This window comes from Eptatretus burgeri, chromosome 21, assembly GCF_056783735.1.
Source record: "Eptatretus burgeri isolate ZD-2024b chromosome 21, Ebu_testis_v1, whole genome shotgun sequence".
In the NCBI taxonomy this organism is placed as follows: domain Eukaryota; kingdom Metazoa; phylum Chordata; class Myxini; order Myxiniformes; family Myxinidae; genus Eptatretus; species Eptatretus burgeri.
The window spans coordinates 1,930,824-1,957,078 of NC_140981.1; the positions used below are offsets into that span (position 1 = coordinate 1,930,824).

The 26,255-nt window shown below is 47.4% G+C and overlaps 2 protein-coding genes across 36 annotated transcripts in view; one reads left to right on the forward strand and one right to left on the reverse strand.

Moving 5' to 3' along the window:
• Positions 1 to 26,255, forward strand: part of LOC147008163 (uncharacterized) — a 195,652-nt gene that overhangs the window by 13,380 nt on the left and 156,017 nt on the right. The window contains 5 exon segments of the mRNA XM_085865642.1: positions 2,611 to 3,027; positions 15,717 to 15,843; positions 15,979 to 16,164; positions 21,907 to 21,989; positions 23,888 to 24,023. Of these exon segments, the coding sequence (XP_085721768.1) occupies positions 2,611 to 3,027; positions 15,717 to 15,843; positions 15,979 to 16,164; positions 21,907 to 21,989; positions 23,888 to 24,023 (949 nt within the window).
• LOC147008164 (uncharacterized) lies at positions 531 to 26,252 on the reverse strand. 35 transcript variants are annotated; one of them, XM_085865402.1, is made up of 6 exons: positions 25,128 to 25,347; positions 23,847 to 23,953; positions 23,539 to 23,658; positions 21,316 to 21,413; positions 8,208 to 8,362; positions 531 to 2,219 (listed from the first exon to the last, which is right to left on the reverse strand). In XM_085865402.1, exons 1-5 carry the CDS (start codon positions 25,207 to 25,209, stop codon positions 8,251 to 8,253), a joined length of 519 nt encoding a protein of 172 aa, XP_085721528.1. In that variant the 5' UTR covers positions 25,210 to 25,347; the 3' UTR covers positions 531 to 2,219; positions 8,208 to 8,250. The 35 variants fall into 35 exon arrangements, with proteins under 35 accessions (XP_085721528.1, XP_085721527.1, XP_085721531.1 ...); XM_085865401.1 differs by lacking the exon at positions 531 to 2,219 and adding an exon at positions 25,354 to 25,966 and having other exon boundaries at positions 6,512 to 8,362; positions 25,128 to 25,274; XM_085865405.1 differs by lacking the exons at positions 531 to 2,219; positions 25,128 to 25,347 and adding an exon at positions 25,354 to 25,966 and having other exon boundaries at positions 6,512 to 8,362; positions 23,856 to 23,953.

The window sequence follows — 26,255 nt, forward strand, 5'->3', positions numbered from 1 at the left end:
ATTATGACGTCATTTGGTGACGTTATGAGGCAAAAGCATATTTTTCATGGTTACTCTGTAGAACGATTCTCATCGGAATCTCTCGTAGGCAGATATTCCTCAAGGAGTCGCTCCTGGTGGATAGCAGCTCTGTTCACCTCAGTGTGACCTTAAAGAAGTCACACGTGGCCACCTTTTGGCAAGATACGGGTCTTATTATTATTATTATTATTATTTGTTTGTTTGTGAACAGTATTACGGAAAAAACTCCTCAACGGATTTCTACGAAACTTGGTGGGGGGGGGATTCGGTCTGGTCCAAGGATCATGCCATTAGATTTTGGACTTGGTCCAAAATCCAATATGGCCGCTATGGCGGCCATTTTGAAAAAAATATTAGAATTTTTTTTTTTTTGCATTTCTTCATGTTTTAAGTGATTTCCAACCCCCCCCCCAAAAAAAAATTGTTCGAGAAAAAAAAAAATTTGCAACCTTTTTTCAACAAAATTTGGATTTTTTTTTTTTTTTTTGCATTTCTACATGTTAGAAGTGATTTCCAACAAAAAACATGCCAAAATTATAATTGCGGCTGATTTTGCAACTTCAGGTGGATATACCCACGTAAAATCTATTTCTGTCTCAAGGAATCTGGTTATGACGAATGAATTGAGTATGTAAAAGTTAAAAGTAAAAGGGAAAGTTGCAAACTATAACTCTGTGAGCACTGTTGACGTCAAATTGAATGAATAGGATATCAGGCTCACTTGAGTGACCCAGCAGTATTGGCGACGGAGGTTTTGCACTCTACCGAGTGCTCTCCCTCTAGTTCGTATAGTTGGTAGATAGATAAACACACTCATTGATTTTGAGTTGGTCAGACCCATCTATATATTAATACTGAAGGACCAATTTTGTGCTCCTCCGAGCAGTCGCGTCACGTTTTTCTCGGTACTGTGACTTGGACTGAAAGAAACTTCGTACCTGTAAGAGTGCATCGCACATAGTGGCAATAGTCAACCTTCAACTCTGAAGCATCTACATATTAATACTGAAGGACCAATTTTGTGCTCCTCCTCGCGGTCACGTCACGTTTTTCTTGGTACTGTGACCTGAGAAGTTTTGACACGGTGTTTGTACGTCAAAGTAGACACGTGCACAAATCAGGGGACTTCTTCACAAGGAGTAGTGTACACCAAAAATGTCGTGTACAACGACGTTGTGTCGGCCTCATTAGGTAAGGCCATGGAGTACATCGACTGGGATCCGGCTCTTACAAGAGCCGCCACTGGTTGTCATATTGGGCTCACGGAACGGAATCCGTCTATGACGGGGTTTCGGCTCGTTGTTTATTAATACCTTGAGCACCATCGACACAAACACAAATGGAAACCTGAACACGTGACCGAACACAACGAATGAACCACATGGTGATTCAACTCCCCGTCCAGAAGGAAGCAAAAGGTGTTATTTAATTATTTTAAAGTCCAAAACAACAAAAGTGAATTGATAACTTGAAAGGAAACACATGGTCCTTGTTCCGGTAACTGAGGTATCGAGAAACCCGATGATTGATCAAGGCAGGGTTTCAATAATCCTTGTTTTTTCTTGGTGGGGGTGAATGATGGTTTGTCACACCTTCTGGTATTCATGGGATTATAATTGGGATTTTAATCAACCCACAAACCTGGTTTCCTGGGACCTGGCACAGCTGTTTATTATTAGCATATAGTATTGTTGACATGGGATATTGGGATTGTTGGGATGGGATATTGGGATTGTTGGCATGGGATATTGGGATTGTTGGCATGGGATATTTGGATTGTTGGGATGGGATATTGGGATTGTTGGGATGGGATATTGGGATTGTTGGGATGGGATATTGGGATTGTTGAGATGGGATGTTGGGATTGTTGGGATTGCCGAAAGAGTTTGAGAACGAGATTTCAAAATGAGAACAAGTATCCTGGGAACATCATCAACGATGAATCGACATGAAAACCGAAACCGAACCCTGTGTGCTGTGCGGGTGGAGAACCGCCGTTGCTTCCAACCGCACAGCACGTCCCAGTGGAGCGAACTGTCCAAGGACAAAGTTCGTGGATCATGGGGATCGACGAATCCGTTTCCATGGCAACCTGCGAAACAGACGTGGTTTACAATGCTCCGCGCTGCGTATTCCAAGGTTCCATGACCCGTTGGGAAAACCACTTCCGGGGTGAAGATCTCTCCGAGCGTGACCACCTGCACGGGCACACACCGTCGGGGCACGGAATGTGAACGCACACACATCACGGCAAGGTGTGAATGAACCCCGCGGGAGAACGAGTGAAGTTAAAATGCATTTTGAAGAATTTCGTGATGCACGGGTAAAATGCAGGCCTCAGCACGTGACCGTACAACCGCCTCCCATTGGGATCTTCGACCACAAAGGACACGTGTGTGGGAGCAGGCAAACACCACTGAGCACACAATAGGTCGAGCAGCGACGGGGCGATCGGTGAAACCATCAGATCGTGGATCTGTAACTCCGTCGGCATCCTGTGATCTGGCACATGTGACTCCATCGGCGTCCTATGATCTGACATATGTGACTCAATAGGCGTCCTATGATTTGGCACATGTGACTCCGTAGGCGTCCTGTGATCTGGCGCATGTGACTCCGATGGCGTCCTGTGATCTGGCACACGTAACTCCGATGGCGTCCTGTGCTCTGGCACATGCGACTCCATTGACGTCCTGTGATCTGGCACATGTGACTCCATCGGCGTCCTGCGATCTGGCACATGTGATTCCATCGGTGTCCTGCGATCTGACACATGCGACTCCATCGGCGTCCTGTGATCTGGCACAGGAGACTCCATTGGCGTCCCATGTTCTGGCACACATGACTCCATCGGCGTCCTGTCATCTGGCACATGTGACTCCATCTGCGTCCTACAGTCTGGCACATGAGACTCCATCGGCGTTCTATGGTCTGGCACATGTAACTCCGTCGGTGTCCTGTGATCTGGCACATGTGACTCCATCGGTGCCCTGTGATTTGACACATGTGACTCCATCGGCGTCCTAAGATCTGGCACATCTGACTCCATCGGCGTCCTGTGATCTGGCACATCTGACTCCATCGGCGTCCTATGATCTGGCACATGTGACTCCATCGGCGTCCTATGATCTGGCACATGTGACTCTGATTTTCCAGAACCCAAGACACGTGACTCCATTGGTTTCTTGCAGGAACCATCATGAGGACAGTCTGGGGAATTAACAATCTGACGACAGTCGGTGTGACTGTCACGATACAACTGGAACCTCCACGAACTCTTCCACCGACCTGAACACGAACTCCAAGCCAAACCCCAACCGAGACCCAAACTCCGAACCCAACCCCAATCCTATTCCTTCTTCCACCCGAACACAAACCACAACCCTGATTCTGACCCTTTACGACCAACCTCAACCCCAAACACCAATCAGAACACGAATCCGAACCCCCCAAACCCGAACTCCAAGCACAACCCCAAACCCCACGTCACAGTGCGAACACGTGTTCGTGTGTTTTTGAGTAAAGTGTGCTCGTGTTTGGATAAATCAATCCTCGATCACTTTGTCGGTCACAAAGCACGAACCGCACTCATCTCCAGCACTCAAAAAGCAGAAACCGCAACTCGAAACAACCACTTCATCTCCTCAGAGTCCACGAGAACCCGTTGCCATGACAGCCGTGAGAGAAGTAAAACATGGAGCGTGCTCTTCTTCTTCCTCTGCCGAATCCCCAAGGTTGTTCTCGCAGCCAAAACGACTCAGAACGTTTTCTCCGCCCACGTGACCTTTCGCTGTTCGACAAGGAGTGCGACGGACAGCTCGTGTTGTACACTCCTCCCTTCTCATGACGTTTCCTCACGTCAGCGCCGACGCTGCTCCGAGCCTCTGGGACCTGTTCAACGCACCACGTGATTCCTGTCTGCCAATCAGGAGGTCAAACGGAGCCTCTGGGGCTTGTTCAACGCACCACGTGATTCCTGTCTGCCAATCAGGAGGTCAAACGGAGCCTCTGGGGCCTGTTCAACGCACCACGTGATTCCTGTCTGCCAATCAGGGGGTCAAACGGAAACGATGCAAACTACGGGGGCGGGAACAAAATGTGCTGCCTTGTGATTGGTCCCCTGGAATCCGTGAAACACTGCATGGCAGGGACAGGATTCTAACCCAGGGTACACAGCTTTAGGTCGTGTGTACACCACAATAACTCGGGCGGTCGTGGACGCGCCATTAAGTTGTCCGTCCTGTGGTTGTTTTGTTTTAACTAAAACCCAGACCCAGAGCTTCCGCTTCGCCATGTCAAAGCCTCGGGCCTAGTCACGATTTTCCCTCCGAAGAACGATCAAATGGTCTCCGAAAGGAAACGTTCCGTCCCTCAATTACAGCAGAAGATTCGTTGTGGTGAAGTGGTGACCGGGGGGGGGGGCAGGAAGAAAACCAAACCAATGAAACCGACGTGAAGCAAACTGGGTCAACCAACCCTTGTGACGAATCGGCTTTGAGGAATCAACGTTTCTTCAGAAATGAGCGGTTTTTATCGCGAGCTCGGCAGTGACGTCACTCAGTCGTTTCACCTCTTCATTCTCTCCCGTGGGAACCGAGTGGTGACAACACGTTTGTGTCTCCACAGAGTGTTACTGCGATATAAAACACCATTCGGTGATTCATGGTGAATTACAAACCTTCATTAGGATCAACAGTTTACGTTTTGTATCCCAATGGCCGCTGACAGGCCGGACTTGTATCCATAACCTGATGGAACCGAAATTTAATCACCTCGTTCTTGTCGGCGAACCCACCTCGTCCGCCGAGGTTCGTCCGAACTCGTAAACACGTTTGTAACATATCGTGCTGCAAGTCGTTTTCGGTCCCATCTCTCAATAGTGAAGAAAAACACTTACAAATTTTTTAAATTCGGATCCGGATTCGGACCTTCAGCAAAATCGGATCGATTCGTCCTCGTCATCCAGCGAACCCGTCCGACAAGTTTCGTCCGAATCCGTCCATCACGTTTGGAGATTTCCTGATCACAGACAAGTACGAGGAGGTGGAACATCTCACCTGGACACGTGTAACCGAGTCACGTGGTGTGCTGTCACCTTCAAGAGAACCATGAGATGAGATGGAGTGTGTTCATTACACTCACGGATGCTTGTTCAGCACACACACAGATGCAAATGCTCGGTTGGAAAGATCACCCACGGTGGACCCAAAAGATATCGATCATCACCTGGTGATAATTGATTCGACACAGGGCTCAAGCTCAGGACCCAAAGATCGCAAGCCAGCCATCTTCACCACCAAGCCAACACCAGGCTGAGTCAACCCCACCTGGTGTTAATTAATTGGCCTCAGGGCACAAACTCAGGACCCAAAGATCCCAAGCCAGCCATCCTCACCACGACGCCAACACCAGGCTTGTGTGACAGGCTAAGTCAACCCCACTTGGTATTAATTCATTGGCCCACAGGGCTCAAACTCAAGACCCTAAGATCCCAAGTCAGCCATCCTCACCACGAAGCCAACACCAGGCTTGTATGACAGGCTGAGTCAATCCCACCTGGTATTAATTCATTGGCCCACAGGGCTCAAACTCAGGACCCAAAGATCCCAAGCCAGCCATCCTCACCACGAAGCCAACACCAGGCTTGTATGACAGGCTGAGTCAATCCCACCTGGTATTAATTCATTGGCCCACAGGGCTCAAACTCAGGACCCAAAGATCCCAAGCCAGCCATCCTCACCACGAAGCCAACACCAGGCTTGTATAACAGGCTGAGTCAATCCCACCTGGTATTAATTCATTGACCCACAGGGCTCAAACTCAGGACCCAAAGATCCCAAGCCAGCCATCCTCACCACTCAGCCAACACCAGGCTTGTATGACAGGCTGAGTCAATCCCACCTGGTATTAATTCATTGACCCACAGGGTTCAAACTCAGGACCCGAAGATCCCAAGCCAGCCATCCTCGCCACGACGTCAACACCAGGCTTGTATAACAGGCTGAGTCAATCCCACCTGGTATTAATTCATTGACCCACAGGGCTCAAACTCAGGACCCAAAGATCCCAAGCCAGCCATCCTCACCACTCAGCCAACACCAGGCTTGTATGACAGGCTGAGTCAATCCCACCTGGTATTAATTCATTGACCCACAGGGTTCAAACTCAGGACCCGAAGATCCCAAGCCAGCCATGCTCCCCACCAAGCCAACACCAGGTTGGTGTTGAAGTCAAACAGCTGCTGCAGTTTGTGCGGCCACGCTCGGTTGATAAATAATGATTGCGCCACGAGATTGGTGATAACAAAACGTGGAGACGAAAATTAAATAATGATCACTGAAGGAAAACGTAAAAATAAAACTAATTCTCCCCTTTCTATGGCGACAATCACAATGCATTGTCAGGTGAATAAACAGTATAACATCAAAATCAAACTTCTCATCTTGATAAGAACTGTTTTCTGTTTCCTCTTGATAAAAAAGCCAAACATTTGTATTTATTCACACTTCCTCCACACCTCATCCACTCTCAACCCCCCCCAACCTCGTTTTCTTTTTAGATTCTTCTTCTTCTTCTGAATCTATTCGTCCTCTTCCCCTTTATTTCCCTACTTTTATGAGTTTTTTTCAAAATTTTACTTTGACTTCCTGGGAAGATATTGGTGGCGGTTTCGATGGCTGTGATTCTTTCGTTGGTGAACTTGGAGAAGGTGATCCTTTTATGTCTGGTCGAGAAAGAAGGGAGCATTTGGGGGTTTACACCCGATGAGACACCGCGTCCTGATTCAAAGGTGACTCGGCACACGGATCCTCCCTTGAAGACGAAGACCTCGCTGTCGTCCCAGCGCATCCTTCGATGACCCCGTATTTTGTTTGCAACCCGAAGATGTGTTGCATTGCTTGTTCAATTTTCAGGCATTTTTGTTCCATCTCCCTGAATGTCTGATCCATTTTCTCTTGTCTCTGTTGGTCTCTTCGTAGAGATTCATGAAAGCTCTTTTCATCTCCGAGTTCAGGCAGCTGGTATTTCAGAACAGGTAGTGAAAGTGAGGATGTGTTTCCCTGAGATATACCTGGTGGAGGGGTACTTGGATTGACTCCATGCACGGTTGGCAAGACGAAGGTTTTGTCTTGGATTGCCTGTTCAATTGGCAGACATTTCTGTTCGATCTGTGCTCGTCTGTTTTTGTCTTTCTGTAATTCTTGCTGACGTCTCTCTTCATCGAGGAGTTTGCACACTTGATCCTCCAGAACAGAAAGCTTACCTTGGCTTGTGTTTTGTTGAGACGGACTTGGTAGAGGAATACCTGCATTGACTCCATATCTTGTTTGCAAGACGACGGTTACGTATTCGATAATTTGTTCGATTCCAAGGCATTGTTTTTCGATCTCCATTTGTATTTGTTTGTCTTTCTGTAAACCTTGCTGACGTCTCTCTTCATGTCGGAGTTTGCGCAGTTGATCTTCCAGAAAAGAGAGTTTAACTTTGTTTGTGTTTTCCTGAGACATACCTGGAAGAAGATGACTTGTGTCGACTCCATATTTTGTTTGCAAGGCGAAGGAAACCTCTTGGATTGCTTGTTCAACTCCAAGGCATTTTTCTTCGATACGCGCGTCTTTCTTTTTGATTTCCTCTTTTCTCTGTTCGTCTCTCCGTAGAAGTTCATGATGTCTCCTTTCACCTATGAGTTTGGACAGCCGGTGTTTCAAAGCAGTTAGTGTCAGTGGGGATGTGTTTCCCTGAGACGTACCTGGTGGAGGTGTACCTGGATTGACTCCGTATTTTGTGCGCAAGATTGAGGCTTTTTGTTGGATTGCCTGTTCAATTTGCCGGCGTTTTTCATCGGTCCTCTGTCGTTTCTCTTCCATTCTGCGTTGAGATTCCAGTTGTGCTGCTTCACCTCGGAGTTTAGATTGTTGGTGATTCAGAGCAGGTAGTGTACCTGGCGGTTGATTTGGCTGAGAGGCACCAGGTAGAGAAAGAGTTGTTGCAAAGTCCGAGGCTTTTTTTTGCAGGTGTTTTTGTCCGGTTCCCTGATGTCTCTGTTCGATTTCCTTGTGTTTCTGTTCCCTTTGTTGGAGTTTGACTTCCTGGTTTCTTTGTTCGGATTGATCGTGTTTCCGTTTCATTTTCTGGCTGCGGCTTTGAGCTCGAGAGAGTGTCCGTTCAGTTTGTGGATGTCTCACCTCAATTCGTTTGTGTTGTTCTCCCGTCGATTCAGTCCGTAGTTCAGATTTCTGGGGTTTCAGAACATGTTGCATAACTGGGACTTGGCTTTTTTGAGACGTACTCATGTTGTCGGGTAATCTTGGTCCGGTTCCTGCTGGCTCCATCACCGATCCTGAAGAACCAAGCAATTAAAAGAAGTGTCAGGTGAGTAAACAGAATAAAACCAAAAAACAAATTTCTCATCCAGGTAAGAACTGTTTTCTGTTTCCTCTTGTTAAATAAGGTAGTAGGAGGGTTATAAAGGTATAAAAAGGTATTCTGCCAACCCACGGGAAACCAGGTAAAACAGAAAGGAAGGGAGTCGCTCGCCAGACAACTTCGACACTGTCTTGTCAAATACATTTATTACGTACACTGATGGTGAACATACACTACGAAATAACTATTATAAACTAAACCCATTTAACCCTTCACACAGATCCGTAACACGATCGACATTAATTGAGGTTTTTTGTCTGTCTGTGTATAAACGTTGTGGACGAGTTTTGACAAGACTTGGTCATGTGACACGAACAAGTCCATTCCATTTGGGTTCAGGACCGAATTTTCCGGGTCTCTGCCGACTTTCTCTCAGATAAGTTTTCCGGTCGTTTTTTTTGCAGTCATTTTGTTTTCTCTGTGTTTCCAATTCGGTCTTGTGTTGAAACTTGTGCTCATTGTTGAGTTTTCGTCGTCTTTTCACCTCAGGTTTCCTTGAGGCCTACCCTCGTCTCCGAGGTTTCCTTGAGGCCTTCCCTTCTTCCCGTCTGTGTACGCCATCGTGTTTATTGTAGTTTCTCCTTAACATCAGCTGATATTTTCAACACTTGTCCCTCCACCCTCCTATCCCTCTCAACTACACCCTCTGTTTCGTCCAAAAAAAAACAAAAAAATCCAACAAAAAAATCTTTTCCCTCACATTATACCCGACGGAGTCACGTGACTTCCTGTACCGACTCTTCTTCCTCCTTATTTTGTCGATCCACCATCGACTTTCGCCGACCCACATTCACCAAATACCTTCACAATTTTTTTTCTTCATCCTTTCCATTACCTAATGTTACCCACTCTGAAAAAAAATTATTTGTTCTTTTAACCTCTCATGTTACACCTCCCGAAACCACGTGATTCACGACGGCCTCTTCTTCTTCTTCCTGCAACTCTCGTCGAACGACCAGAGGAGCTTCCTTCTGTATTTGCGGATCCAAATATTCACCAAACACCACAACGATTTTTCATCAACCTTTCCTTTTCCTAATCTTACGTCTCTCATCTTAACCCTCATCCTACCTCAGCTCTGAGCACCTCGTCACTGTCTTCTCCCTCAGTATCAGCTCCTCCTCCGTTGTCCCAAACTGTGCGGTGTTCTAACATCTGTGGGCTCCATTCGAACCTCACAGATATCTCACTCTCTCAATCAGAACACTCATCACCACAAACATGCTCCTTCCTTCCTCTCAGCACACCTCCTCCTCTTCCCAACCCCTCAAATCTTGTACCTCCCCCCGCCGCTCCCTTCTTCAACATACCTCCACAAAGTCTCATCCTTCCCCTCTCCCCACCTCTCCCATCGCCCTCCTGCACCTTGGCCGTCACTCTCCCCTCCCTCTCAAAGCAACCTTCACACTCTCTCCCCCCCACTCCTCCCCTCTCCTCAAAACCTCCTTCCCTCCCTCTTCATTAACAGTGTGGACCTCAAACATCCGGGGCCTTCGCTCAAACCTGACAGATCTTTCCATACAGGTTGCCACTGACAAACCAAACATAATCTGTTTAACAGAAACTTTCCTAATTCAAGATGTCTCTAACTCCCTGGTTACTCCCTCCTCCGGTATTGCAGACCTGAGCCTCATCCTGGCAGCGGAGTTGCTCTCTTCATCAAAGACGATTCCTCAGTCACCGAGCACTGCCCTCACTCCCCCACACGACACCCCCAGGAATACCTCTGGCTACGGCTTCCCATCCACTCCCACCTCATGTTTATATGTGTACTGTACCGTCCACATAACAGTGATGATTCCATCTACACCTCACTATCCGAAAACATGGACCATCTTCTATCTTCTCATCCAAACTCTCTCTTCCTCATATGTGGTGACTTCAATTGTCATCATGCCAGTTGGCTTGGTGTGGGTACCTCTCTCACCTGTCATGGTACCTCAGAAAAAGCTTTCTGGGACTCATTGGGACTGACTCAATCGGTCGACTTCCCGACCCGGATCTCAACCAATGGTACTCCATCTCTTCTGGATCTGATTTTGACAAATTTCCTTGAAAATATCTGATGTTCTTCCTTCGTTCCAATCGGTACATCTGACCACGTCCTTGTCAAAGTGGACATCTCTCTGGGGGTTATCAGAGAACCACCTCACCGCCATCGAGTCTGGCATTTCACTCAAACCGACTGGCAGGGTCTCCAAGCTGCTTCTGGGCTGGTTTCCCATCTCGACTTTCTTCGACATCAACTCATCCTGGGAATTCTTTCAAAGAAACTTGCTCTCCCTCATGCACAGATTTATCCCCTCTCGTCTTCAGTTGTCCGACCCTTCCTCCCGCCTTTGGTTCACTGAAGCTTGTGGCGAGGCAGTTGTCCTGAAACAACTTGCGTTCACCTCATGGAAGGCAAACCCTACTGAGGGTAATCTCTGTTTCTTCCACAAATTTTGGAACAAGTGTGTATCTACCCTCAGGAGAACCAGAAAATAAATAACATCTTTCTAATCTCAAGTCTGAACTATCAAACCTCTCTCCCTCCTCAAAGTCCTGGAGGTGTTTCGTTAGGTTTGTTTCTGGTGAACGTTCCCCCTCCATCCCCTCCCTTACTTCAAATGGCCGCACTGCTGACACTGCACATGAAAAGGCTGAATGTCTAAACTCGGTGTTTGCATCGAAATCTTGTGTCCGAAACCCATCGCTTCCCGTACCCACCTTACCCAGTCACACCCAACTGTCCCTGGACTCTGTGTCCTTTTCTCCTGACAAGGTGGAGATTTGCTGTCAAACCTCGAGTCAGATTCTGCAACCGGTCCAGACGGCATCGGCCCACGTGTCCTAAAAACCTGCTCCTCTGCTCTTGCTCACCCTCTCTCTGTTCTATTCACCCTCTCATTTGCTCAAGGTCATCTACCATCTGCTTGGAAATCAGCAAACATAACTGCTCTGCATAAAAAAGGTGCAAAAACAGATCCCTGCATCTACAGACCAATCAGCCTTCTCCCAATCATCAGCAAGGTTAGGGAATCCATCATCACTTCAGACATTAAATCCTCTTCTTCAATGGCCTGATTTCCGATCTAAATTTGGATTTAGACTAGGTCACTCTCCCCTGGATATGCTGCTTCTGCTCTCCTAACAATGGATGGAGGTCCTCAATGCCGGACATGAAATCAGAGCCACATCCCGAGACATATCATGTGCTTTTGACACGGTCTGGCACCGTGTCCTGCTCACCAAACTCTCTTCCTATGGCATCCAAGGACATCTCCACTCATGACTCGCAGACTTCCTCTCCTGACGAAGCCAACGTGTGGCCCTAAATGGAGTTAACTCATCCCCTCTTACTGTCCAGGCTGGAGTTCCTCAAGACAGTGTTCTGGTCCCTGTTCTCTTTCAGGTTTTCATCAATGATCTCTCTGACTCTGGAAAATCCTCTTTATCCCTTAACTGATTACTCCATCCTGCCTCCAAACAAACACGTGACCACGCTTACCCTGCCTCCAAACAAACACGTGACCACGCTTACCCTGCCTCCAAACAAACACGTGACCACGCTCATCCTGCCTCCAAACAAACACGTGACCACGCTTACCCTGCCTCCAAACACATAACTGCCCTCACCCTGCCTCCAAACAACCACGTAACCACCCTCACCCTGCCTCCAAACAACCACGTAACCACCCTCACCCTTCCTCCAAACAAACACGTGACCACGCTCATCCTGCCTCCAAACACATAACTGCCCTCACCCTGCCTCCAAACAACCACGTAACCACCCTCACCCTGCCTCCAAACAAACACGTGACCACGCTCATCCTGCCTCCAAACACATAACTGCCCTCACCCTGCCTCCAAACAACCACGTAACCACCCTCACCCTGCCTCCAAACAACCACGTAACCACCCTCACCCTTCCTCCAAACAAACACGTGACCACGCTCATCCTGCCTCCAAACAAACACGTGACCACACTCATCCTGCCTCCAAACACATAACTGCCCTCACCCTGCCTCCAAACAACCACGTAACCACCCTCACCCTGCCTCCAAACAAACACGACCACGCTTACCCTGCCTCCAAACAAACACGTGACCACGCTCATCCTGCCTCCAAACAAACACATGATCACGCTTACCCTGCCTCCAAACAAACACGTGACCACGCTCATCCTGCCTCCAAACACATAACTGCCCTCACCCTGCCTCCAAACAACCACGTAACCACCCTCACCCTGCCTCCAAACAACCACGTAACCACCCTCACCCTGCCTCCAAACAAACACGACCACGCTTACCCTGCCTCCAAACAAACATGTAACCACCCTCACCCTGCCTCCAAACAACCACGTAACCACCCTCACCCTGCCTCCAAACAACCACGTAACCACGCTCACCCTGCCTCCAAACAAACAAGTGACCACCCTCACCCTGCCTCCAAACAAACACGTGACCACGCTCATCCTGCCTCCAAACACATAACTGCCCTCACCCTGCCTCCAAACAACCACGTAACCACCCTCATCCTGCCTCCAAACAAACACGTGACCACGCTCATCCTGCCTCCAAACAAACACGTGACCACGCTCATCCTGCCTCCAAATTAACAAGTGACCTCAATCAGGAATTAATGGTTGAGTTAATTGTTGTAAAGTTAGATCGCGAGGGTGGTTACAGTTCAAGGAGCCAAGGGACACGTTCAGTTGAAGGTTGTTGAATCTTCCTGCAAGAGAAAGTGATGGTTCAAGCGATCCGTTGTGGTTTTGTGGTGTGATGCAAACCCAGAGCGGGGTGACTCAGGAACAGAAACGAGCAAAATGAGTCACAACATCCTCTTTCTGGATTAATGGTTTATTTTTAGTGTCAAGTTCTTTCCCACCACCACGGAAGGGAGACGGAGGTTATGTTTTAACCCCTCTCTGTCAGTCTGTTTGTCTGTCTGTGAGCACAATATCTCAACAAGTTGTGGCCGGATTCGGACGACATTTAGTGGACAGGTTGGGTGTGTGAGAAGGACGAACTCATTGGACTTTGATGAAGATCCGGATCCTGACACACGAATTTTTTAAAAATGATACTTCAGTCTTCACCATTGATGGATAAGGTCAAAAACAATACATCCATCAGGACCACACTGTGTACGGAGAATCAGAGGTGTCACAGCAGTCTCCTGGGCTATCGGGAACATTCCTGGATGGGTCACCACTCGGACACAGGATACCGAAATAGCTCAATCATCCCAGCAAGCTGGTACTCATTTTTCCACCTCAAAAGGATGACAGGCCCACCTGGTATTAATTCAATGGCCAAGTGGGATTTGAACTCAGGACCCTAGGGTCCCAAACCCACCACCTACACCATGAAGCCAACACCAAGCATCCAAAAACAATACGATACACGATATTTCAGAAAGTTGTGGAGGATTCAGACAAAAATAAACTCGGTGCATGAGTTGAGGAGGTGAAAAGAAAAAGCCGAGCTGATTCGATTTTGGTGCAGGTCATTTGGCTGAGATGTACCTGGTTATGGAGGAGTCGCTTGATTGACCCTGCATGTTGGATACAAATCGAAGGCTTGCTGATGGATCTCCGGTCCAAATTGCAGGAGTCTCTGTTCGGTATGCAAGTGTGTTTGATATGCAGGTGTCTCTGTTCGATATGCAGGTGTCTCTGTTCGATATGTAGGTGTCTCTGTTCGATGAGCAGGTGTCTCTGTTCGATATTTAGGTGTCTCTGTTCGATATGTAGGTGTCTCTGTTCGATGAGCAGGTGTCTCTGTTCGATATTTAGGTGTCTCTGTTCGATATGCAGGTGTCTCTGTTCGATATGTAGGTGTCTCTGTTCGATGAGCAGGTGTTTCTGTTCGATATGCAGGTGTCTCTGTTCGATATGCAGGTGTCTCTGTTCGATATGCAGGTGTCTCTGTTCGATATGCAGGTGTCTCTGTTCGATATGCAGGTGTCTCTGTTTGATGAGCAGGTGTTTCTGTTCGATATGCAGGTGTCTCTGTTTGATATGCAGGTGTCTCTGTTCGATATGCAGGTGTCTCTGTTCGATATGCAGGTGTCTCTGTTTGATATGCAGGTGTCTCTGTTCGATATGCAGGTGTCTCTGTTCGATATGCAGGTGTCTCTGTTCGATATGCAGGTGTCTCTGTTCGATATGCAGGTGTCTCTGTTCGATATGCAGGTGTCTCTGTTCGATATGCAGGTGTCTCTGTTCGATATGCAGGTGTCTCTGTTCGATATGCAGGTGTCTCTGTTTGATATGCAGGTGTCTCTGTTCGATATGCAGGTGTCTCTGTTCGATATGCAGGTGTCTCTGTTTGATATGCAGGTGTCTCTGTTCAATAAGCAGGTGTCTCTGTTCGATATGCAGGTGTCTCTGTTCGATATGCAGGTGTCTCTGTTTGATATGCAGGTGTCTCTGTTTGATATGCAGGTGTCTCTGTTTGATATGCAGGTGTCTCTGTTTGATATGCAGGTGTCTCTGTTCGATATGCAGGTGTCTGTCTCTGTTGGATATGCAAGTGTCTGTCTGTTCCATAAGCAGGTGTCTCTATTCGATATGCAGGTGTCTGTCTCTGTTGGATATGCAAGTGTCTGTCTGTTCCATAAGCAGGTGTCTCTGTTCGATATGCAGGTGTTTCTGTTTGATATGTAGGTGTCTCTATTCGATATTCATGTATCTCGATTTCCTGGTGTTTCCCTTCCCTTTGCTGGAGTTTGACTTCCTGCTTTCTTTGTTCAGCTCAGAGTAAGTAAAACTTGATCGTGTTTTTGTTGGTTTCACTGTTGTTGTTGTTGTTGTTGATTGTTGAGCGAACAGCTTGAGGATGTCTCCTCTCATTTTGTTCACGTTTCTGTTCGTGTTGTTCACCAGTTCAGTCCGTAGTACAAATTGCTGGTGTTTCAGAACATGTTGGATAACTGGGACTTGGTTTTGTTGAGATGCACTTTGATTGTCGGGTAATCTTGGTCCGATTCCTGCTGACTCCATCACCTCTCCTGATAGACCAAGCAATTAAAAGAAGTGTCAGGTGAGTGAACAGTATAACATCAAAAAAAAAAAAAACTTCTCATCTTGATAAGAAGTTTTCTGCTTCCTCTTGTTAAAAAAAACATAAAACATTTCTATTTATTCCCACCTCCTCCACACCTCACCCACTTGTCCCCCCACACCCAACGTAGTTTACTTTGTCGATTCTTCCTCTTCTTATTCTTTTCATCCTATTCCCCTTTTTGTATTATTTCTTTACTTTGGACTTCCTGGGAAGACATTGGTGGTGGTTTCGGTGACGGTGATTCCATCGGTGGTGAACTTGGACAGGGTGATCCTTTTATGTCTGGTTGAGAGGGAAGTGAGCAGTTGGGGGTTCACACCCAATGAGACACCGCGTCCTGGTACAAAGGTGACTCGGCCCTCGGATCCTCCCTTGAAGACGAAGACCTCACTGTCGTCCCAGCGCATCCTTCGATGACCTCGTATTTTGTTTGCAACACGAAGGTTTTGTGTTGGATTCCTTGTTCATTTCGCAGGTATCTTTGTTCCATCTACTTGTACGTGTGTTCGATTTTCTCTCGTCTCTGTTCGTCTCTCCGCAGAGATTCATGAAAGCTCTTTTCACCTCCGAGTTTCGGTGGCTGGTGTTTCAGAACAGGTAGTGGAAGTGGGGATGTGTTTCCCTGAGATGTACCTGGTGGAGGAGTACTTGGATTTGCTCGGTATTCTTCACGCAAGATTGAGGAGTTCTGTTGGATTACCTGTTCAATTCGCCGGCGTATTTCATCGGAGGACTGTGGTCTCTCTTCACAAGGGAGTTTGGACACCTGGTGTTTCAGAACAGATGGTGTAAGTAGGGATGTGTTTTCCTGAGACATACCTGGTGGAGGAGTACATGGATTAACTCCGTATTCTGGACGCAAGATTGAGGCGTTCTGTTGGATGACCTGTTCAATTCGCCGGCGTATGTCATCGGAGCACTGCGGTGTCTGTTCGGTTTCCCTCCTTATCTGTTCCATTTTGCATTGAGATTCTGGTTGTCTCTCTTCACAAGGGAGTTTGGACACCTGGTGTTTCAGAAGAAATTGTGAAAGTGGGGACGTGTTTGCTTGAGATATACCTGGTGGAGGAGGACTTGGATTGACTCCATATTCTGTGCGCAACATTGAGGTTTTCTCTTGGATTTCCCGTTCAATTTGCCGGCGGTTTTCATCGGAGGACTGTGGTCTCTGTTCAGTTTCCTTGCATGTCTGTTCCATTCTGCATTGAGATTCTGGTTGTGTCTCTTCACAAGGGAGTTTGGACACCTGGTGTTTCAGAAGAAATTGTGAAAGTGGGGATGTGTTTGCTTGAGATGTACCTGGTGGAGGAGGACTTGGAATGTCCCAGTATTTTGTGGGCAAGATTGAGGTTTTCTCTTGGATTTCCCGTTCAATTCGCCGGCGTTTTTCATCGGAGGACCAAACATTGGAGGACTGTGGTCTCTGTTTGGTTTTCCTGCTTGTCTGTTCCATTTTGCGTTGAGATTCCGGTTGTCTCTCTTCACAAGGGAGTTTGGACAGCTGGTGTTTTAGAACAGACGGTGTAAGTGAGGATGTGTTTCCCTGAGACGTACCTGGTGGAGGAGTACTTGGATTGACTCCGTATTTTGTGAGCAAGATTGAGGCTTTCTCTTGGATTGCCTGTTCAATTTGCCGGCGATGTTCATCGGAGGACCACACATAGGAGGACTGTGGTCTCTGTTCGGTATCCTTGCACATCTGTTCCATTCTGCGTTGAGATTTCTGATGTCTCTCTTCATCTCGGAGTATGGACAGCTGGTGTTGCAGAACAGATAGTGTCAGTGAGGATGTGTTTGCCTGAGACGTACCTGGTAGAAGGGTACTTAGATCGACTCCGTATTCTGTACGCAACATTGAGGTTTTCTCTTGGATTTCCTGTTCAATTCGCCGGCGTTTTTCATCGGAGGACTGCGGTCTGTGTTCAGTTTCCTTGCATGTCTGTTCCAATCTGCATTGAGATTTCTGATGTCTCTTGCCATTAGGGAGTTTGTACACCTGGTGTTTCAGCACAGATCGTGGAATTGAGGAGGTGTTTTCCTGAGACATACCTGGTGGAGGAGGACTTGGATTGACTCCATATTCCGGACGCAAGATTGAGGAGTTCTGTTGGATGACCTGTTCAATTAGCCGGGGTATGTCATCGGAGGACTGCGGTGTCTGTTCGGTTTCCTTCTTTATCTGTTCCATTTTGCATTGAGATTCTGGTTGTGTCTCTTCATAAGGGAGTTTAGACACCTGGTGTTTCAGAAGAAATTGTGAAAGTGAGGAGGTGTTTGCCTGAGACGTATCTGGTAGAGGAGGACTTGGAATGTCCCAGTATTTTGTGGGCAAGATTGAGGCTTTCTCTTGGATTGCCTGTTCAATTTGCCGGCGTTGTTCATTGGAGGACCACACATTTGAGGACTGTGGTCTCTGTTTGGTTTTCTTCCTTATCTGTTCCATTCTGCGTTGAGATTCCAAATGTCTCTCTTCACCTCGGAGTTTGGATTGCTGGTGATTCAGAGCAGGTTGTGCACCTGGCGGTTGAGTTGGCTGAGAGGCACCTGGTAGAGAAAAAGTTGTTGCAAAGTCTGAGGCTTTCTGAGAAGTTGCCTGTTCAGATTGATCGTGTTTCCGTTACGATTTTCTGGCTGTAGCTTTGAGCTTGAGAGAGTGTGCGTTCAGCTTGCGGATGTCTCCCCTCAATGTTCGTGTCTCTGTTCGTGTTGTTCGCCTGTCGGTTCAGTCCGTAGTACAGATTGCTGGGGGTGCAGAACATGTCGGATAACTGAGACTTGGTGTTGTTGAGATGTACTCGGGTTGTAGGGTAATCTTGGACCGATTCCTGCTGGCTCCGTCACCTCTCCTGAAGGACCAAGCAATTAAAGCAATCCAAGTGTCAGGTGAGTAAACAGAATAAAATGAAAAACAAATTTTCTCATCTCAATAAGAACTGTTTTCTGGTTCCTGTTTTTAAAAAAGGTAGTCAGAGGGTTACAAAGGGATAAAAAGGTATTCTGCCAACCCACGGAAAAAACACGTAGAACAGAAAGGAAGGGAAATAATAAATTGGACAAAAATATTGTTGGACTCCAAATCGATGGCATCCATGATACAGTGGTCTCCAGACAGTTATTTCATCAATATATGTACAGATAGTCCCTTCCCTCTTGTCTAATGGGACAAACGGGGCAAAGTGCGTTGTGTGGATCTCATCGTTAGGTCTGATTGTATCTCTAACTTTATTCCTTCTCTATTCAAGTCGACATCCAATTGTCCAAGTCCACATCTAATAATTATATCCAATCTTTTCCTTCAATTCCTGACGCAGATCAGGGCCGGCACTGCGCACACCACCGCCTTTGATAAATAACCACATGCTCCATGGCGGCGGACCCACGCGTAGCCCCGGGATAATTTATTATCATACACAGAGCGGGCCACGAATAGCACGCATCTTGTTCGGGTCTACGCGTGGGGTTACAATAACGTCTTACCGTCGGTCTTCGCTCACCACAACGGCCACAGATGTCTCCCGCGGACGGGAGACCTTTCCTCGCCTGCCTGTAATAAATCCCTTTGTAGAAATGTTCCCAGCTCGTTTTTGTCTTTTCTTTCATTGATCCAGCATGGTCCGTATCCGAACCTAGCAGGGACTTTATTCCCAACGATCCGTTCCTTTTATCCGGTACGTCTTTGGCAGTGTCGCTCGGCTGCATCTGATCCGGTAAAGTGATCCGGCTCGGACAAGGCGCACCGAGAGCGTGTCCCCCGGTAATTAGATCACGTGATTATGTTTTTAGGTAACCGGATAAACTAGACGGAGGACCCTCAGTCACGTGATTGAGTTATTGGCGTTCACGGTCGGTTGGCGACCTTCAGCGTCATGGGATTATCCGTGTACGACGGCCTGCAATTCCGGGGAGTCTGGTGGGAACCAAAGATAGCTTCTCCTCCCCCCCCCCGGTGGTCTTCTCACCCAGACCCCCGGCCCGCAACAATTTCTTGGGCAGGAAGACGAGGGGCTCGCCAGACAACTTCGACACTGCCTCGTCAAATACATTTATTACGTACACTGATGCTGAACATACACTACGAAATAACTATTATAAACTAAACCCATTTAACCCTTAATACAGATCCACAACACGATCAACATTAATTGATGTTTTTTTTCTATCTGTCCGTGAAAGTTGTGGATGAGTTTTGACAAGACTTGGTGGATGACTTGGTTATGTGACACAAAACAAGTCGATTCGGTTTGGGTTCAGGACCGAATTCAGATCCGGCCGATCAGTGGGATCACAAAACGGAACCTGTTCAGCCTGGCGGAGGTCTACCCTCTCCCGAGTGCCATGATAGCTTGTTTGTTGTTGTTTTCTTTCTGTTCCTCCGTCCCACAGAAGGACACACAAGGAAATTAGATGCAGGTGGAGGCCATTCGGTCCATCATGCCTGTGCCACACCAACACCGCAACAATTTATCAACACCGGATGAAAAGCGACGGCGGCGGTTCCTCTTCAGGGTCATGTGATGTCATGTCATCAATGCTGATATGAGGGATGACATGTCATGTCTTTAATCACATCTCTGAGTTTAAAAAACAATTTAAAGTCCCAATTTGTAATGTTTGTCCGTGTTCCATCAATCGTCCCTTTTTACCAACTTCAGTGCCAATTCACCCCACCTCCTTCAATCTCCCTCCTCCTAACCCCTCACCTCTTATCTTCCTCTTCACCGTCTTCTGCCTCCGTTTCAGCTCCTCCTCTGTTGTCCCAAGCTGTGTGGTGTTCTAACATCTGTGGGTTCCATTCCAACCTCACAGATATCTCCTTCTCTCAATCAGTCCACTCATCACCACAAACATGCTCCTTCCTACCTCTCAGCACACCTCCCCTTCTTCCCAACCCTTCAAATATTGTCCCTCCCCCTGCCCGCTCCCTTCTTCACCATACGGCTGCCAATTTCAATCCTTCCCCTCTCCCCACCTCTCGCATCGTCCTCCTGCACCTTGGCCTTGCCTCCTCTCATCGTCTCCCCTCCCTCTCAAAGCAACCATCACACTCTTCCCCTCCAAGCTTCCCTCTCACCTTTCTCCCTCAACTCTCCCCCTCACCCTTCTCCCACCATTCATCCCCCTCACTCATCCTTCCCAAAGTTGCCCACCCCCTCTCATCCACAAAGCTGCCTCCTTCCCCTGCCCCATCTCCTCCATCTCATTTCTCTACCTCGTCAAATCCTCAACTGCCTTCTGTCCCCTCTCTTATTACTCCCCACTGTACCTCAACCCAGCACCACAGAGCCTTCTCTCCCGCGATGAGGCCGAGTCTTTGGGTCTCTCACTCTCTCACAGCAGACAGGTCGGTGGTCTTTCCGTCTTCTATCATCTCCTCTCAGGCCTCGCCCCCCTGCTCTGTCTGCGATGTGTCCCACCTCCCATATTTCTGCAGGGCGCTCAAGGTCCTCAACCATCTCTCAGACATGCATTTCCCGATCTTGTCTTCTATTTGTCTGCAGTTCATATTTGTCTTCATCCCAATCTGTCAACAACCTTTTAAGATATCGTGCTGTTGTTGCGGACCCAGGGTCAGGGGAGAAGACCACGAGGGGTGAACTCCCTCGGGTTCCCACCAGACTCTCCGGAATGGCAGGCCGACGCACACGAATAACTTCGCAACGTAGCTGGTCACTAATCGACCGCGAACACCAGTAACTTGACCACATGACTAAGGGTCCTCCGTCTAATAAATACCGTTTACCTAAAAGTCACGTGATCTAATTAACGGGGGACACGCCCTCGGTACGCACTTAGTCAAACCGGATCACCTTACCAGATCATATGCAGCCGAGCGGAACTGCCAAGCACGTACAGGCGAGGAAACAGATCATTGGGGAACAACGTCCCAGCTGAACTCGGGTGCGGGCCGTGCTGTACCAATGGAAGAAAAGAGGAAAACGAGCTGGGAACATTTCCAAACAACACATTTATTTACAATCAAGCGAGGAAACGTATGTGGCACAATGAATGGGGTTTGTTTTTTATGTACAGCAGGGGATAGTAAGGAATTTGTGGGGTGCAACAAAAGGTAAATTACAAAAGAGGACACAGAGCAGGATTATCCCGACTATCTTCCACAATCTTACTTACTCGAGGACAGGCGCCATCACACACCCACACACACCCGAGGAAAGTTAGAGAACCAAGAAAGAAAGAAAAAGGTGAGGATGAGCGCCCTCGAAATGCCTGGCGCGTTCGGCTGACCAACGCGGCCCAAGATGCTTTGGGAGGGGTAGTGGGAAAGATGCCGGTGTCTCTGGTGTTGGAGTGAGGAGGTGCTCTGTCGGCGACGTGAATGGTGCAGTGTCGTGCCAGAGGAAAATGGGATTGCGAGTCATTAACGGTCTTCTTTGTGCGTCTGCAGAAGATGGGATCGAGTGGTGGATTGAGGGAGAGAGAAGAGAACAGATGCGTGAGGAGAAAGATCCCGAACCCAGCCGTGTAAAGGTCTGTATGTGTAGCGTGGACCTCTGTGGGATGCTCCGCCTGAGCGTTCCCACCTCGTGATATGGCGTGTTATCTCCTGCCGATTTATTCGCCGGGGCTCATGGCACCGTGTGCTCCGCACTGGTCTGTCTGGCTGCGCAGCTCAAAATCGAGTGGTGAATTGTAGCAATGCAGAGGTACGAGGGGGTGTGGACAAAGTGGTGAGATTTGGTGCGGAGTAAGGTGAGGTGCCGGTTTGGAATTGGCGCGCAGATTTGAACGAAATAATGGCGCACAAATCCTGGGGCAGGTTGTTTAGTGTGTCACGGGGATGTGGATGTTCTGGGCCACGGGAGGCATCGTGGTGTGCCCATAAACAATTGCCTATTGAGTGGCGTGTGTGCTTGCATCCTTGTTATGGACTATGGCTAAAAGGACAGGGTTCGAGTGGGGATCAGAGTATGAATCAGAGATATTTATTAAACCTAACTACGAGACCCACGCAACGCGCTTCGTCCCGTTAACTCAACAGACATGAGGGGAGGACTAACTACACAAATACTAATGAAATAACTGCCTGGGGATCACTGCATGTTGGGTGCCATTGCCTTAGAGTCATGCGGTTTTGCAGAACCGCAACACTATATAATATTAGTTTAGCCGTATCTCTCAATGATGGAAGAATCACTGAAAAAAATTGTTGAATCCAGATCCAGATTTTCACCAAAATTGAATCAATTCTTCATTTCGAATTCACACACCCAACCTGTCCACCAAGTTTCATCCGAATCCGTCCAGAACTTTTTGAGATATCGTGCCACATATCACTTTTGGCGATATCTCTCAATGGTGAAGAATCTCGAAAAAAATTCTAGTTGTCGGATCCAGATCCGGATCTTCACCAAAATCTATTGTCACACACCCAACCTGTCCACAAAAAAAACCATGCAATATCCTGCACACAAACAGCCAGAAAGGGGTGAAAACATAACCTCCTTCACCTTTGGTGGCGGAGGGAATAATCTACCGATGTAAAACACAGTGTGTATTTGTCTGTCCCCCTTCATAAGGACGATTTAAGAAAGGGATTTAAAGGACAATTTTTTTTTTAATACAATTGTGTGTTCTCCTGAAAACAAACAAACAGGACAAACAAAACTTGAAAAACATTTTTCATGAAAGATGAATAACGTCTCTTCTGTTGGAATTGCAGACAGTGACTTGCAAACGGGCCTCGTGGACGAAGTACAGAAACGTAAAAACAAAGAAATAAATACAACGCACAAGGAGGTGCAATTCGCTGCACGTTATGTGCAACACACTCAGAGTAAAACGAGTGCTCATTTACATCAGCAGGGTGTGTTATAAATAAATAAGAAATAAGCACACCTGACGCTAGGCCGAGGCTTCAGACTTTGGCATGCTCAAGAGGCTGTAACATCAAAACGAAACATCCTCGAGGATACAAAAAAAAATAATCCGATCACATTTGTTCATGTAGTGTTTTAAAATAAATTGATACACAATGTCTTCCAGTCTCTTTGAATATTTCGAAGAAAATAATTCCAACCTGATATTTTTGATGGGCTTTTATACTCTTGGCGATCCGTCGTCCGTGCGCACCGAACCCCAAACCAGAAGATGAACACTCGTGGAGATGAGTTGCGACTTCTGCTTCATCGTCGTGGATCTACTAACAAACAGACAGGAGATGGTTAATTACACAGAATACCTCGTTACGACCACTGCTGCATAGTTGTGGAGCTTAGTGTACTTGCCAAGGCACGTGAGTCAGCAATACCACCCAAACTTAAACCGAATAAGGGAAATTTTGATCGTGTGAATCAAATGCTCGAGGAGATCCAACGGGTAGATCACCTTGCTTACGTGAGCTGTCGTGAATCTTGGAGCTTTTTCAGGCAGCATTTCGAACAGAATGTGGAAGGATGCATTCCAAATCCCGCAGCCTCGTCTCAGAAGGGAATCTGGAGAAACCCCGACATCTCCAGAGAAGCCGTGGCACAGTGACACAAAAAGGCACAGAGCATGCAAAAGGTACACGACTACTGACGGTGTGTTACACCGAGGAAGGAAACAAATCACGGAGCCTGACTCGACAAAACTGCCAAGAGGACGAATCAAGCTGAGCTCAGAATCTGAGTTCAAATCTCAATGGTGTCGACCCCTCTGGAAAGTTATCTGAAACAGATGGTGAGAAAGGAGACATATTGAAGGGCTTCTTCAGCAGTGTGTTCACACATGAGGACCTGTGTCATGTACCCATAATGGAGCAGCACTTTCAAGGCCCTGAGTTGGGTGCCGTCCCAAACTTCACAGAGACAGTCAGAAAAAAAAGCTTCTGGCCCGAAAGAGGTCAAAGTTTGCAGGACGGACTGTATCCATCCAAGATGTTTGAAAGAGAGAGAGAGCTCATGTCATTGCAGAACCTCCACTGATGATCTGCCAAAAGTCTCTCGATGAAGAGGATCTTCCACGGGATTGGAAAATGGCGACTATCTATCAACACCCATTCATAAGAAAGGAAGCAAGCAAGCTGTTGAGAACTCCCGCCCTGTAAGTTTGACATTGATGATTGGTAAAGTGCTGAGGGGGGGGGGGGTATAATCAGAGATGGCATAACAACACACATGATGACCCACAACCTCTTCACAGATGGTCAAACTCCTTCCTCGGACTCCAAACTCCATTGTCAAGAAAAATCAGACGCTCGGGATCATCAAAAGGACATTCTCACACCGAACAATGAACGGACACTCGGTGGAGCACACACCTCTGCCAGGCTGAATAGTTCACCTTTTATATCACACAGGTAGGCCTTACCTGGATCCTGAGCTGAATCAATTCGTCCTCGTCACACACACACAACCTGTCCACGACATTTCGTATGAATCCGTTCACAACGTTTTGAGATATCCTGCTCATGCACAACCATACAGGGGTGAAAACATAACCTGTAACACAGGCTCGATGGGCCAAATGTCCTCTTCCTTCATAAAAGTCCCTTACTAATCCTTGTGTCCCGCCGTCATCACTCTCCTTCTATTTACACTCACATAAGGACGCACACAATGAACTCACACCGGACCTTGCATTAATTAGGCCCGATTTCTCGGATTCCCGCCAAAAACGCAGACTGACCCGATTTCTCGGATTCCCGCCAAAAACGCAGACTGGCCCGATTTCTCGTTTTCCCGCCAAAAACGCAGACTGGTCCAATCATTGCCGGTTCCACTGAAAAGTCTCTTCTGCACTTATCATGTCTCCACCGTTCAATACTTTAAACATCTGCATCACAGCCGCCGTCAGTATCAAGCACTCAACGGTTTTTAAACATCAAGTTTAAAGTTTAAACCAACGAACTCACATCGATCCATCAACGCGGGTGGAAAAACCGTTTACTCCTCGATTCAAACGAGGCGATCAGTGCGCATGCGCGACTCACGTGATTCTTCTTCTTCTTCCTCATTTTTTTTATCGTTAATTCGCCGATAAAGCTTTTTTATTCACCGACTTCTCCATGGATTTTCACGTCGAACGTGTCCATTTGGTTTTTGACAAGATTTGTGCGATTTCACTGAATTACCTTGACGTCATTTTTTTTTCAATTGTGGGTGGACTTAAACGTCTGCACTTCCGGTTTAAACAATGGAGATGGTCGCCATGGAGACGGGATGCTCACGATGGGCCGTGCGGAGCAAACACGACGATAATCCTGAGAATGACGTTCAATCAAACATATAAAATTAATTTATTTAAATTTTTCGTTCGTTGGCGTCGTCGATCAACTAAAAGCGATACCTGACCCGACCCGACCTGATCCCTTTTAATTTTATATTATAATAAAAAAAACAAAATCCTTCATCTCGAAACGTTCACAGTGAACGGGTCACTCGACCGGTCGAACAGATTAGGGGTTCCAAAGACCTTCGGTCTCTTGAACCTCGAGGCCTCGGCCACACGACCCTGGTGGACGGTTAAGAACCTCACCGTGTCCAAAGATAACCTTTCACAGGTAGCCATCAAGGTGTTGCGTCTCAAGGTATTCATGTTGTGGATTGTAGAAGGTGACGGAGTCCAGCCAAGGGAGAATATTGACCTCAACAACAATTTTCGACGAAATAAGAATGAATGGGGAAGAGGAGGTGGGAGAGAAATAAAGTTTTAAAAACAGAATTAAACTCTTCCCGCTTCCCATCACTGAACTTCCACCTCCTCTAAACATCCACCTCCACCCCGTCCTTGTGATTGGTTCCTTACCCCTCCTCC

What these genes read in the sequence shown, in the direction of transcription:
- LOC147008164 (XM_085865392.1), bottom strand. Translation starts at nt 17,946, where the DNA reads ATGGAACAGATAAGGAAGAAAACCAAACAGAGACCACAGTCCTCAAAT.